At 35.3% G+C, this 15,414-nt stretch overlaps 2 protein-coding genes across 3 annotated transcripts; one reads left to right on the top strand and one right to left on the bottom strand.

The window, feature by feature from the left end:
• Window positions 1–134: 134 nt before the first annotated feature.
• Window positions 135–3,636, bottom strand: LOC125196598 (uncharacterized). The gene is made up of 7 exons (XM_048095184.2): window positions 3,055–3,636; window positions 2,847–2,972; window positions 2,401–2,520; window positions 1,725–1,832; window positions 1,598–1,654; window positions 767–949; window positions 135–408 (listed from the first exon to the last, which is right to left on the bottom strand). The coding sequence occupies exons 1-7, from the start codon at window positions 3,565–3,567 to the stop codon at window positions 307–309; spliced, it is 1,209 nt and encodes a 402-aa protein (XP_047951141.1). The 5' UTR covers window positions 3,568–3,636; the 3' UTR covers window positions 135–306.
• LOC125191827 (8-hydroxyquercetin 8-O-methyltransferase-like) lies at window positions 1,841–8,946 on the top strand. 2 transcript variants are annotated; one of them, XM_089069915.1, is made up of 4 exons: window positions 1,841–1,853; window positions 3,670–3,684; window positions 7,782–8,563; window positions 8,659–8,946. In XM_089069915.1, the coding sequence occupies exons 1-4, from the start codon at window positions 1,841–1,843 to the stop codon at window positions 8,944–8,946; spliced, it is 1,098 nt and encodes a 365-aa protein (XP_088926041.1). The 2 variants fall into 2 exon arrangements, with proteins under 2 accessions (XP_088926041.1, XP_047945203.1); XM_048089246.2 differs by lacking the exons at window positions 1,841–1,853; window positions 3,670–3,684 and having other exon boundaries at window positions 7,781–8,563.
• Window positions 8,947–15,414: the final 6,468 nt, after the last annotated feature.

Genomic DNA, 15,414 nt, shown 5'->3' on the forward strand with positions numbered 1-15,414 from the left:
GTTGACACTCTCCATACATTTTCCACACGCTTCCATTTCATTGAACCATGTTTGATCATATCTTAGGAGTCAAAATTCTTAAATTAATAACGAAGATAAGAAAATTAAATTCCTTGTTTCGAAAGCCAACCGAGTTAATTAAAGCTATTTCAGTATGAATAACATAAACATACTCTTAATTACATACTTAAATTCTTTAGGAATCGCAAAGTTACAATTATTTTGATACTAACCAATTCTTTGTAGTAATTTATTTGTAACTCGTGAAAATAGTAAAATGACAATATAATCAAGCCTTTGATTTGATCACATGATTGTACAGGCAGAGACGACGCCGATGACGTTGCTAACGACGACCATCGCATCCAACACTTTGAATGCGGCACTCGCTACCTTCATCCACGGTACCTGTTTCAACAACCAACATTCATTTTAGTTATTCCATCCGTCCCTGAAAATTTATTATCTATTTTCATTTCCATCTATCCCTAAAAATTTGTCACCTTTCACTTTTACTATTTTTGATAGTGAATCCCATATTCCACTAACTCATTCCTATCACATTCTATTATAAAACTAATATATTAAAGTAGGACCCACATTCCACTAACTTTTTCAACTCACTTTCTATTACATTTCTTAAAACCCGTGCCGGATCAAATGGTGACGAATTTTGGGGGAAGGAGGGAGTATAAGTTTAAAAACTAACAACAAAAATTACTTTATACTACTACTAATAGAATGAAAATTAAGGAGGGTAATTAACCTGTTGAGTTGCTGGAACGATTGCAAGCTGATTTGGGCGACTCTCACGAATGGTATTGGGCGTTGAAGTCATAGATTCACTTCTGGCTACGTTTACACTAGCAGACTGATTTAGAGGACGACTAGGCGACAGCGACCGTGAAGGCGGAGGCGACCGCGTCTGCTCACGAGCTACTCTATAGATCTGTCAAATTAAGAAACATAAACCATTCGTAAAGAAATGAGCATAGATTAGATGAGATCTTCACCAAGTCAATATGGTACAAAATTTTAAGAGATTTAACATGTCATTGCGCATGTACCGGAATGACACATTGGATTTTCACCACATGGGTAGGCAAGACAAGAGACAAAGAGCAAGGACACCCACATAGAGAGAGGGTGGGGCTTCAGCCCTTAATGAACTCATTTTTTTTAAATTTTTTATAATTTATTCCTATTCTATACATATAATTATATTAAAGTCCTTATTAATCATATAAAAATTGCCTAAAAATATTTTCAAATAATATTTTAAAAATATAGCACCTACTAATATTTATTTCTGCGTCCGTCCCTGACAAAGAGATAAAATGCATTATTGACTTGGGCCGCTCTAATACCATATTAGATATTAGAATTGAGCTACTCACCCCATTGAAAAGGTTTTATAATGGAAGGAGGGTTATGCACACTTGTATAAGTTAGAACTTGTATAAATTAGATTGAATCTTCACCAAGTCAAAGTCAATGCGAGACAGAATTTTAAAGAGTTTAACATGAGTAAGTTAATAATTTCAACAGATAAATTTTCTTCATTTCCAGATCTTGTGCTTCATTGAACTACATATACCTCACTCGTCATGTACATAGTGATGGCATCATTCTTCGAAGTTGAAGTTGAAGCAACCTGCCAAACACCCACAAATTGTAAATTTATTATTGAGGGCAAAGGAAAGACTGGCTTACGATAAGCTAACCGTCTTAGTTGCTGGAACTATTGCATTTTGATCAAGGCTGCTCTTGATTGGTGCACTAGGAGTCGAAGTCTTAGCTACACTTTTGACCGGGGTTACACTAAGCGATTTCTGTTGGAATGAAGAGAATATGTGTCATTGAAATTTGAAGGATACAATTAGATCAATAACAAATAATTGAGTTAAAAATGGACTATTTACTTTCTTTTCCTTGTTAAAATAGAACTGAATTAACTCTATATAAAGAGCTGGATATATATTAAAGTTGATTAACAAGAGCATAATATAATAGAGTCTTTTATGATTCTTTATATTCTATACTAGCCTTTAATTAATTTTTAATTTCTATCATCTACGTTTTTCATCTGCTGAACAAAAATAAATTTCATATACTCCCTTCATCTCATAGAAATAGGTTTTTTAGAGTTGATACGTGTAATTGGTAAAGTAAGAGAATGAGAAAAATTAGTTGAAATTATATAGTAGTGGTGGGTCTATAACCATAAATGATAAAGTAAATTAAAGAGAAAGAGAAAAAGGTTACTACAAATTGATGTAGACTATTTATATGGAAATGACGAACAAGAAAATATAGCTTATTTCTATGGGACGAATGTTGTAATAATTTTGACAGACAAGTTGTCTCCATTTCAAAATATTTTACTACATCTATATATACCTCGCTCTTCGTGTCGCCATTCTTAGAAGTCGAAGTCGAAGCAGAATCACCTTTTCCCAGTAATAGTGGTTGTTGAGTTTTAGCAGTTGCTGAGATTCCAGTTGGTTCAGTATTAGCAGCCTACAAAAATTTAAAATATATAAATCATGTCATTCTTTACAATATCTAAAAATATACTCCCTCCATCTCATTGAATATGAACTTTTTGCTCTTTGACACCAAATTTTATGAAGTATTGTTTTATGAATTGATGAAGAGAATAAAGTAAATAAGAAGAAAAAAAATAAGATGCTGATATTTCTATTTCAGGAAACGTTTTAATTTCAATGGAATAACTCAAAAAGAAAAATATTTCATATTGAAGAAAGTAGAAGAAAAACAAAATTTAGGTTGACCGTTGACTAGATTCGCAGTAGTATAATCTCGTGCTTTGTTAGACTACATACCTCACTATTCACGTGCTTCTTCTCCGAAGTGGAAGTCGAAACAGAATCATCTTTTCCCAATAATAACGGTTGTTGAGTTTCAGCAGTTGATGACAACAGTTGAGTTGGTTTAGTATGAGCAGCCTCCTACACCCACACAAATTAGAATTGAGGTCATATTTAAAAATATCTAATCCTAGAAATCTGCATTCAAAAATAAATAAAACACCTGATTAATAGTAGTACTAGAAGTAGTATTTGGTAAATGAGGTTTGGTGGCCTGCAGAAGGGTAAAATTGTCCAGGAATAGTGCGTGGTGGTTGTGGTCATAGCTCTTAGACTTATGACAAGGGGGGCACACACTGAAGGAATCTCCGAGTTGGTTGAAACACTCGAGGCAGGAGAAGAACGTTCCGTGAATGAAGCGATGGCAGGAGTCGCAGAAAGGGCGGCCGCTTTTGATGATGTAATAAAGCGTGATGACGTCCATGAAGGCCAGTGTGCCGCGGCCGGAGGTGTCGAGCATCTTGAAGAATGAGTTGTTCTGCATCTGCTTGTAGTATCCTTGTTGTCTCATGAATGCCAAGAACTCCACCAGATTGATCTCCCCATCCCCGTCGAGATCCATCGAGTTGAAGAAGCGCTCTGCTTGCTCCTTCACTTGCGGTGTTGCTGAGTCGTAGTAGGATTTTGCGATCCCACGCATTTCCTCCACTGCTGGATCTGCACTCACTGTTTTCATTTTTTCAATCTCTTCTCTCCCACTTATAATGCTACGCACTTACTTCCTTAATTGTTGTTATATAGGAGTATGTTAAAGAGTAGTTAACTGATGAGATTGGAGTAAATGTACCAAACTGTATTATTATATGGGCTCTACCTCCCTTTTTTCTCATTGAATAGAACAGCAACGGTCCCATGTTATTGGTTTGTTCCTCCGATCTGTCGCTCTCTACGGCCAACCTAGGCAGACATCTTTGACTTCTCCCATTTGCACCTACACCTCCCTCTTGCGTTGCATGTCAATTATGTTGTCATAGTTTGTTTTGGATTTGAATACTCATTAGTGATGAATAACACGCGTCGAAAGCATAGTCTCCCATCAGTGAACTCTCGTACGGACATGTTCACCGTTACACTAATGAGCCGTTTGTAATACTGATGGACATCATACACAACATTTGTTTGTTTGTTTGTTTAACAAATGTGTATAATCCAATTGTTGATTCTAGTTTTTTTATTTTTTGTCATGACACTTTTAACCAAATAAGTAGTAAAAATTTTTATTACAATATTGTTTTGTTGCTTTATTGAAAACATAGTAGTATTAATTATAAGTATTGTGGCTTAGTTTGTACTTAGTTAAACACTAATTTGGATTATTGACTTATAGTTACTATCGCTAGCTTTTCCTTGCTTTTTGTTTAAGACTAACTTTTAGCTTTATTTAATTATATATATTGATAAAAGTTTATCATATAGTATGCATAAAAAATTAAAGGGCAGTGATAAAATGCAAACTCATATATTCTACAAACTTCAAACTTTTCAACACAATGTCAACACAGTGTAAAATTTCAGGATTTTGATATCAACACAATGTCAACACAATATCAACACATTATCAACCGTTGACACTGTGTTGATATTTTCTGTTGCTAGTATTTTATAATCTGTTGACATTTACGGTTCAGCTCATAGTTTGGAGTTTGTACAATATTTAGAGTTTGAAGTTTATATAATATTTAGAGTTTGTATATAATTACATTCAAAAATTGAATATATAAGTAAATAAAATTCCATCGGGAGATTTCGATAACAAACAAAGACAAACTGAGGAGAAACTTCGCCAGCTATATTTTGTTTTTGCATTTTTAATATGAGTAGTGATTTAGAGACATAATGTCTCCATGACATAATACCCTTATGTCTCTATGCCATAATTATATTTTATATGTGGACAAATATAACCGAACGCTATTTTTGGATAAAATCAATTAGCATGAATGCATGATCATTAATCAATTAGCATGAATGCATGATCATTAGGGGGTGATCTAATTTCTATAATAAAGACTGATAAAGCTAACGGTGAAATTGATTCAATAGAGTATATTATATATTTTACATAGAAATAACATAAGAATAAATACTCAAAAATCAAACTAGAGTACTAATATTATAAAATACTTAAAATTAAAACAATAAATTTAATTAGTATTATATTTATTTTGACTAAGGTTCGACAATAATTTTCCAAAAATTTAAAATTTGAATAAATTAAAATTTCAAAATTGAATAGTAAGTATGATATAAAAAAACCTACACCCAATTAGTATTAATATATTATACATATTTTCTTAATTTTATTTCATGATATAGTGAATTGAGCTAATAACTCAATTATTTATAAAGCAAAAGAGAAAATACCTTGTAATTATTTATTTGATCGAATTTCGATTGCAATGTTCTAAAAATAAAAAATTTAAATAAATTAATATTTTGGAAAGGAAAGAAGTAGTATAATAAAAATTACAAAATTCTTAAAATAAAAACTATAAAATCAATTATTATTATTACTATTATTATTATTGTTGTTGTTGTTGTTGTTATTGTTATTCATTTTTAATTTATTTAATGATATACTGAATGGAGCTTAAAACTCTAATATTTTATATAAGAAAAAAAGAAGAAAATAATATAGGTATTAAATAGATTAGTTAGAAACATAAAGTATGATTTTGTTATCAAGGTTCAACTATAACATTCGAAACAATAAGAACTTAAAGAAATTGAATTATGCAAGTAACGAATTTAAATAAAAATTATTAATTTTTTGCAATCCAAATTGTTACTTAAAAAGAAATCTATTATATATTGCTTTTAGAGTAAAGGTAAAAAGTGGTCATAAACATATGACCGAAATATGAATTTAGTAAAAAATAATCACTTTTTGAAAATCATGTCCTAAACAAACGAAATTGTCGTCGGATTGGTCCTTTTTTACGGTTCCGTAAAAAAACTGACGATCAACGCCCAATTAGTGATATTTTGACTAAATAATAAATATAAAATTTATAATTATAAATTTAAATTGAAAGTAAAAAAGTTAAAATAAAAAATATGCAATTCATAAAAATATTAAATATAAAATTTATGATTATAAATTTAACTATCAAAATGGCTCGTAACTAATTTTATTTTTGATCGAGGTTCAATTATTTTGTTAATGTTAAAAATCATAAATTTAATTGTCAAATGACTTGTTAATAAAAGGAGATAATTAATGATAAAACAAATATGTTGAACCTTAATCATAAAAAACAATGATATAAAATACTAATAAAGAACATAAAATTATAATAAGAGATATACTTAACAAACAAATCCAATATAGAAAACAATTGAATTTAATAATCTTAACGTATAAAGATATTAAATCTTGAAAGAAATTAAAATGTTTAATATGCAGCATTCAAATCTCTAGAGATTAGTATGGTAATAATGGATTGAATTTATTTTCCAAAAATATAATCATAATGAATAAAGGGTAAGAACGTCTAAGTACAAAATGTATATTTAAAGTATATAGAAATAATAGAAATTGACATAATAGGGACTATTATGTCTTAGACATTATGTCTCCAAAACATTTTTATTTTAATATATTCTATTATACCAGATGGACCACTAGTTGCCATATGTCTATTTAATTCAACCTTATCTATTGATCCATTGATAGATGACTTATGGTTGACTTGAAAATGAAAGTCATCATTACTTTCTTTTTTGGAAAAGGAAAGTCATTATTTAATTTGTTGAAACAAATTACTTAAAAACGAATTTAAATAAAGGAATAAAGAATGTTCAGCAAATATTTTCAATCCTTTGGTAGTTGGCGGTGTTATCTCATACCAAATCAAAGCATGCAGAGAACAACTTTTTTATTTGTCTATTAACTGATAAATTATTTTCTTTAAAATAACCTACGTGTCAGATTGGAAGTCAAGTTACATTAAAGTAGTACAGTAATTTTTATTGCCGCACGATATTTCTACTGAAATTTTGTTCCTGTCTCGAATCATGTGAGCATTTTTTAGTCCTAATTTCTTTTGTATTTAATGCTACTAATTGAAATTGATGTAAGAACAAGGAATTACGTCTCTAACTAGTCGGCCCAATTAACTTACTAAAAGTTAGGCCCATTAATTGTAAACGGGCAAATATCATCTTTTAAATTAATTGATTTGACTAATATTGACAAAATTTTCATTATAGATTACTGAACTTAAAATTTGAATTATTAAAATTGATAAGATAGTTATTGTGGAATATGAATACTTGTGGATGAAAATATATATGTCGGAACAATTTATAAAAATATAATGTGCTTCAAAAGTATTACACCAATTTATAATTTCGATTGTGATGAATGTACAAATTTAAGCTTCGACTTCATGCAAAAATATAACAGATCAAATTTATACAATGAGATTGAAATGAAACAGCAAAATTTTTAGATCAAAATTGCAAAAAAATCGTAACTTTCCTCTTTGTCGATCCTCTTCACGCCGCTGTCAACTTAAACAAAAAGTAGATGATGAGCTCAGCATTAATTTCCAGCCGCCGGCGCCGGCGCACCGCCGTCGTTTCATATATATTACTACTTAGATGTTAGATTGGCATTCATTTCCACCCAACTCTTTACTCACTCACATATGGTAAGTTTTGTATAACAATATATATAGATAGATAGATCGCTCGGTAGCTGGAATAACCAGCCTAAGTGTTTAACTGTTAGCTAGTACTAGTATTACAATTGTTTACTCACTAAAACAAGATATGAATATTTATAGGCTATAGCAATATAGAATCTCTTTAAACTCACCAAATATCATCTTGGACTTGCGTATAAAAAGGGACAACACCAATGAAAAAAAAATGTATGAAATCAAGCAAGAATGGCATCACTCGATGCAGTTGATTCTTCACAAGATCTTCTTGATGCTCAAGCTCATGTTTGGAACCACATTTTGAGCTACATAAACTCCATGGCTCTAAGAGCTGCAGTTGAGCTACAGATACCCGACGCCATCCACAAACATGGCAAACCTATCACAATTTCTCAACTAGCCGAAGCCCTCTGCATCAACACCGCAAAAACTAATGGCCTCTATCGCCTCATGCGAATTCTAGTCCACTCCAACTTCTTCGACAAGGTCATCATCTCCGAGCAAGAGGAGAGAGAAGAAACTTATTCTCTCACTAGGGCTTCACGTCTCTTGATAAGAGATGAACCACTGAGCCTTGTGCCTTTTGCACTTATCCACACCGACCCGCTCCACATTGTCCCGTTCCATCATATGAGTGAATGGTTTCGAGACGAATGTCCCTCTCCATTTTTCACCAAAAACGGGATGGATCTTTGGACGTTTGCAGTCGAAGATGAGAAATTGAATCAAGGGTTTAATGAGGCCATGGCTTCTGATGCACGTTTTGTGGGAAGCATACTTGTTAGAGAATGCAAGCATGTTTTTGAGGGTTTGAAGACGATGGTGGATGTCGCAGGAGGCACAGGGGAGGTGGCCAAGGCCGTGGCTGGTGCGTTTCCCGGGCTAAAATGTGTCGTGCTTGACCAGCCACATGTTGTTTCTGGCTTGGAAGGATCTGAGAATGTGAGGTTTGTTGGTGGAGACATGTTTGAGTTCATTCCTCCCGCGGATGCAGTTTTCCTCAAGGTATCAACTTTTCGACCTTAAAAAATAGACTAGTCTTTTGGGATAAGTTCTGTTCAAATTCCATTAATGAGAATGCAACTCTATCATTGACACAGTGGATATTGCACGACTGGGGCTACGAAGATTGCGTAAAAATACTGAGAAAATGCAAAGAAGCAATAGCTGAGAGTAAATTCAATGGTAAAAAGGTGATTATTGTGGACATGGTTGTGGATGAGGAGAAGCAAGCTCATCTGTTCATGGATTTGCTTATGATGGCTATGTGTCCAGGAAAAGAAAGATCGGAGAAGGAACTGGGAAAGCTCTTTGCTGCAGCTGGCTTCAAAAATTATAAAATAACTCCTGCTTTAGGAGTGAGATCTATAATTGAGGTGTTTCCGTGATGATAGGAATCTATAGGATTAATAAAACCAATGGTGTTAAGGAAAGTATCAATGTGGTCTCAATTCTCTCCTTATACCGATTTGAGATAATTATTTTAGTATTCTATTTATGTTGACAATACCTTCTCTCAAACCATTCAAAGGAAACTTTGAAGGGATTTGACTTTTTTCTCTAATTGACATGAAAAGATAATAAAATAGAAAATTATATTATTTTCGATTTAGATCATGTGTCAATTAACGTGGGACAAGTATAAAATGAAAATATGATACGTTTATTATTCCACATATTGCATTATTATTTAGTTGCATTATTTAGTTAGATATTTAGGGATTGCATATCTTTTTCATATCTTTTGTCTTGCTCATTAAGTTAGTATCCCTATTATAAATATGGCTATTGTTATTCTCATTATTCAATCAATGAAGTCATAATTATCTATCGTTTATCTTTATTTAGTTTTCCGTTTAGAATCCTATCGATTGTCGACAGAGCAAAGTTTCTCTGCGACTTTCTTTAGCTTCTTCACTTGATAAAGGTTCTTCCCTTATCAAAATATGTCACTTAAAGTGTGAAGAAATGAAGTAACATGATGTAGCTACGTAAAAAATGCTGAAGAAGCAAAACAAATCGTAAATTGTAATCGAATGGAATAAAATGGATTCACTACAAGAAAAACAGGCATTCCCGAGCACCAAGTGCTCGGAAATATAAGGCAAAATGCTCGGAAAATCTAGATATACCGAGCACTTTCCTAGCACCGAGAGTGCTCGGTTTTCGCTTCGTCGGAGTTTTTATACGAGCACCTTAGAGTGCTCGAACATCCGAGCACCCGATTGTGCTCGAAAAATGCCAAGCACATACGCAGGTGCTCGTAATATTCCGAGCACTTAGAGCATCCCCATCCGTGCTCTTAGCTAAGAGCACGGAAGTGGGCCCAGACCCACTTTTACTCCTTGTCCTTAGCTAAGAGCACAACACCCACATCCGTGCTCTTTGCTAAGGACAAGCTCAAGGGTCCCACCATTCTATTATTCAATTTTAAAAAATACATTAAAAAATAATAATTACATTAAAATCCTAAAAAATAAAAACTACATAATTAAAATACTAAAAAATAAAAATACATAATTAAAATCCTAGAAAATAAAAATTACACACGTGGAAGACTAGTCCTTGAAGAGTGGGTGCTATGTGTTTAGAGTTTAATGGTCAGCGAAAGAGTGTTCAAAAATTAATAAAGAAAACCCTCGGTTCAGGAAATCCGCTAGACACCGGGTCCAGGAACTCAGAGAACCTTGAGCTACCTGTCGTTGGGCACACGATCACTACCTTAACTCCCCCCTCAAAAACCCTCAACCGCTTTAGCTAAGAAAATACTAGTACAGGGAAGTAGGGATCGAATCCACAGAGATGAATGCGCAAGTAAACATGTTCAAAGACTTGAGAACTATTTTTGGCTGCTGCCACGCAATTTTTGGGTTGAGCTTTAATTCCTAGACTTGGTAAATGAAATATTCTACTCTAACAGCTAGATCTAGGTAGAGACATAAAAGCATGCATATTAACCGAAATAGAGCGAGACAATTACTAGACCGAGCGAACAGCTTCCTAAACTAACTTAGACTTGGGAAAAGCTAAACGTGGGGACCATTTTCTGAAAAGGCAGAGTACGGTTGAAAAGCTGCAAAATAACTAACTAAAGAACTAACTAACAGCGACATCATTTTCTCCAATATTTATCACGAAACAACCAGTTAAAAACAGAGCAAACGAAGATCGAAGCAAAGCGAACGAAATAAAACCGATAGAAATGAAGAACAGACAAAATTAAAACAGATCTACTACTACTAGACGAAGCAAAGCAAGAATGCAGAACTTAAACAACTAAATCAAGCGAAAACAAGCAGATCCATCCACGGGACGCTTAATCCACTCTGGATCCAAGCCATCCACAACAACCAAACATCATTTCCATCTCCGATCCTCACAAGTCTACGTAGATTCAACCGATCAACAACAAATTTCTTACAAACCAACTCCAAACTCAGATCAACCAACAATAATCAGCAAATCAAACCAAAAACACCACGATAAGATAAACGAAACAAAAGTAGTGATATCCATTGCAAAGTACGAAGTATCCAACGATAATAACAAAACAGAACCTAGCCTCGAACAGCGAGGGCTCGATGAGTACGAGAAGTAAACAGAAAAGCAAAAGATGATTGTTTCTTCGCCTCCGTGGAGACGGTGTTGGAACACTATCGAACTGAAATGTGAACCCCCGCACCAATTTCGCCGTGAGTGTGTGTAGAGAAGTGAAAACTAAGATAAGAGCTGAAAAAGTGATGATCCTCATGTCAAGCGCATGCCCTTATTTATAGCGGACATAGCTTCTAGACTATTCTTGCAATCTCCATTTTGCCCTCTGACGTGATGCTCCTCAGTCTATTGTCTCTTCCTTCTTTTCTGCTTAATTTTCCCGCTAGCTTCATCTCCCCGGTCATCTTTATTTTCTTCCTGGGGCTAGCGGTTTCTCTACACACCTGGCTTATAAAACCTTGTTAGACCCATGAAATCACAGAATTTTACCCCATAAACAATGCATGGAATTAGCCTTATCAAACTACTCACACTTAAAACATACTTGTCCTCAAGTATAAAGACAAGAAAAGAGAAATAAGGCAAATTTCAATGCATGGTTATTCCCTGACCAAAGAGAACTCCTAGACCTAGACACTAACATGCGAAAGAAAAGAAAAGACAATAACACTTAAGGAAAATAAAACACATAGGCATGAACTAGTTCAAATTTTTAAGCAGTCATCCCCACAAGCTTAAGGTCGATCAAATAGTCTACACACTCCAATTCCTCCCCTTCCCTTTATCTACCTAGTCGGTTTGTCAGCTTTTCCAGATGGCCTAGCTTGCTAATTGTTAGATTCGCTCGATCACTCATTCCTCACCAGGGATGTTAGGACCGATCGCTCATAGTTAGTTCTTGCTACTGATGCTTTGGGTTATGAGAATTTATCTTTCTATCCTCCTTTCCTAAATTTTCTCTCATTTTCCCTGGACTTCGTCCAGCTTATACCTCCTCTTTTCCTGGACTTCGTTAAAATAACATCATACCACCAATATCCACCCTTAGATCCGGAAATCCAACGCTCAAGATTTAATTTCATGAACAGAATTGAGATTGCTGTCTAGTGTATACCGAATTGCTGTCGGGGGCATCTTAGTCATTTCAAACCGATTCAAATTAGGGTTACCCCCAAAAATACCGTCATTCTCCAAATTCGCCTCTCTCTCTCCCCGACTCTTGTCTCTCTCTCCCTGACTCTCCAAAATCTTCGATTCTCCAAAATCTCGCCGATCCTCCACCTCTAGATCCCGCCGCCTCCAACTCTAAATCCCGTCGCCCCCACCTATAAATCCCGCCGCCTCCGCCTCTACACCGTGTAACTTCAATTTCCAGCCACAACTACACCGTGAATCGCGTGATTTAGGGCTGATTTCTGGAATTCCGAACGCCTACAACAAGTAATCGGTGAAAACAGTTCACAAGGTATGTTAATTAGATTCCGTTTAGGGTTGAACGAAATAGGTTTCCAGGATGTTACTTTGTTGTGAATGCAGATTTATGTATGTGTATTATTCATTCAATTGATGTCTTGTTTAATGTTTCGATCTGAGGTTTTAGTCTGTTTTTGGTGATTTTCAAAATTCTATAGCTATTTGCTCAATGTATGAAGGTTTTTTGACACGTTGTGACAAACTATTGCGATTTTTTGTCTATTGGATTAAGTATTGTTGTACTCGAAGTGAATTGCTGATTTGGTGATTTGCTTAGTTAGTGAGATTTGCTTGTATTAATGTATAAAAGGGGATATGTTACTGCATGATTCATTTTGTGGATGATTTGGATGTTATTGGTTTAATGCAGTGTAAAGACAAATTTAAATGGCAAGAAAAAGAACAAGATCACAGGTAGAAGAGGAAGAATCTAGAGGGGATACAAGTGAAGCTGAAACTAGAAGTAATCATGAAAATATGAATGAGGAAGAAGTGGAAGCTGAAACAAGCACAAGAATAAACACGAATGAAGAAATAGGAGGACCGGGAGGTGAAGGTATTGTGAAAAATCTTGCAGTATTACTTGTTATATATTGCAGTGGGTCATTTATAACAATGCAGTCTTATTTGTTATATATTGAAGTGGTCCATTTAGAATAATGCATCATGATCTTGCAGTTTTGCATATTTACACTATTGATTTGGATTATATGACAGATCTTTGTCTGACAAAATTAGTCTATATATGAGTTAGTGCAAGTAACAAAATAGATAACAGTGTTCAAAATCTAAGCATTACTGATTAAATGAACTTTTGCGAATTTTGAATTCTGTTTCAAGTGATATTAGTTATAGCAATTATTGATAATTCATACCTAAATCATGACATGATTAGATACTTATCATTCTACTAGTTAAAATGAGGGACCAACAAATAAGATAATTTATGTCATATTGTTGTGTTACTTCTTATACATTGCAGTGCAACATTTAAAATAATGCAGTCTTGTTTGATATAGATTACAGTGCACCATTTAGGATAATGCATCATCTTGCTGTTTTGCATGCTAAATTGCTTTATTTAATCTTATATATTGCTGTATTGCTTGTTATACATTGCAGTACATCATTTAGAATAATGCATCATCATCTTGCAGTATTTGTTGTTCTATATTGCAGTCCATCATTTATGATAATGTAGTATTGAAATATATATATATATATATATTTTGTAGTTTTGATAAGATTAAACAAGGGTGTGAATGCCCTGCTATTCAGACTAAAGCCAGAAATATTTGGAAATACCATGGAGTATCTAAATGGAAAGCAAAAAAGGGATATAATTGACCTGGGGTTTGGGGCACTTCTGAATTTTAAGTTAAATTTCATACCTCCAAAACTGGGATTCTGGGTTGAATCTTACTTCAATCCCATTGCTTGTGGGTTACCTATAGGAGGGCCAGGGACAGAATGCAGGCACATCGACGAAGTTGATGTGCATATGACGCTTGACCTTCCTAAAGGAAAAAATCGTATTGAACGGAAACTCCGAAAGCATGATTTGTCGTGGATGGAAGCCGTTGCAAAGTCTCTTAAGGCACAGAGGCGGCCAGCAGGAGCGAGCGAGGATGATTACAGACTGAAGGCCCTACCCTTTATCCTAAAGGGAGAGGCCAACACTTGGTTCATGCGCCTGCCAGCCGACTCTATCAATACATGGGCCGATTTCAAGTCATTTTTCCTAGCCGAGTTCTTCCCGTCTTCAAAGACAAGCGCATTGAAGAGGAAAATATCGTGCATAAGGCAAGAATATGATGAAACCCTGAGCGAGTACTGAGAGAAGTACATGAGCCTTCTGGAGTCATGCCCCAACCATCGCATGAAGGAGATAGAGGTGCACCACACCTTCTATGAGGGGATGAACAAGGAAACCAAGGATCTGGCGAATTCATCATCTGGAGGCGATTTCACCCAGTTGAGAGTAAGTGAAGCCAAGAAGGTGTTACGCAAGCTGTTGAATGCGAAGAAGACGTACGACAACGCGGGAGATGGGTACAACAGAGAAAGGGTAGCAAGTGCTTCGGCTACTGACCAGGAGGAGCGGATGGATTTGAAGATGGAGGAATTAAAGAAGGAATTGCTGATTGCAATCAAGCAGAACACTCCACCACCTTCTCCGGCTGGTGGCCAAGAGGCCCCAGCATTACCATATGATCAGCCGGATAACTCGTTGGATGTGGAGCAAGCAAATGCCGCAGGATACTACAATTCCAACGGCAATTGGATTCCGGGGAAGCAAAGAGATGCACCGTGGAGGGACCACCAAAATTTCCGATGGGGAGATGGAAATCAGAATCAGAACCAAAATCAGGCTCCAAATCAACCCAACCCCCACCCAAACCAAAATCCCAACCGTGGCCCAACAAACCCTGACTACCAGTCTAACTGGGTAGGAAGAAACCAGCATCCTCAGAACCAAAACTCTCAAAACCAGAACCCGAACCCTACCTATGTGCCACCCCATCAGCGAAACAACCAAAACCAGAGCCAGAACCAAAACCAAAACCAGTTTAACCCAGGGCCTCAACATAACACCCACCACCAAAACCAAAGTCAGTACCAGCACAACCACGACCAGTATAACCCTCCTGCCCAGTATAACCAGTACCCACAGAACCAAAACCAACAAAATTTCTCAGTCAAACCCACCACCTCAGTATAACCAGCACCAGAGCTCGAACCAATTCCATTACCCAAACAGGTCGAGGAGGTCCATGGAGGACATGATGGGAGAGATGCTTGCCTCGCAGCAAAGTATTAAAAATGACTTGCAGTCCAGTAATGAAACTATGCAAGGAATGCAAAGTGCCCAGAAGGAGCATAGGGCA

This window comes from Salvia hispanica, chromosome 4 (assembly GCF_029641045.1).
Source record: "Salvia hispanica isolate PSC_SH4W2 chromosome 4, Shi_PSC_v1, whole genome shotgun sequence".
NCBI lineage: Eukaryota > Viridiplantae > Streptophyta > Magnoliopsida > Lamiales > Lamiaceae > Salvia > Salvia hispanica.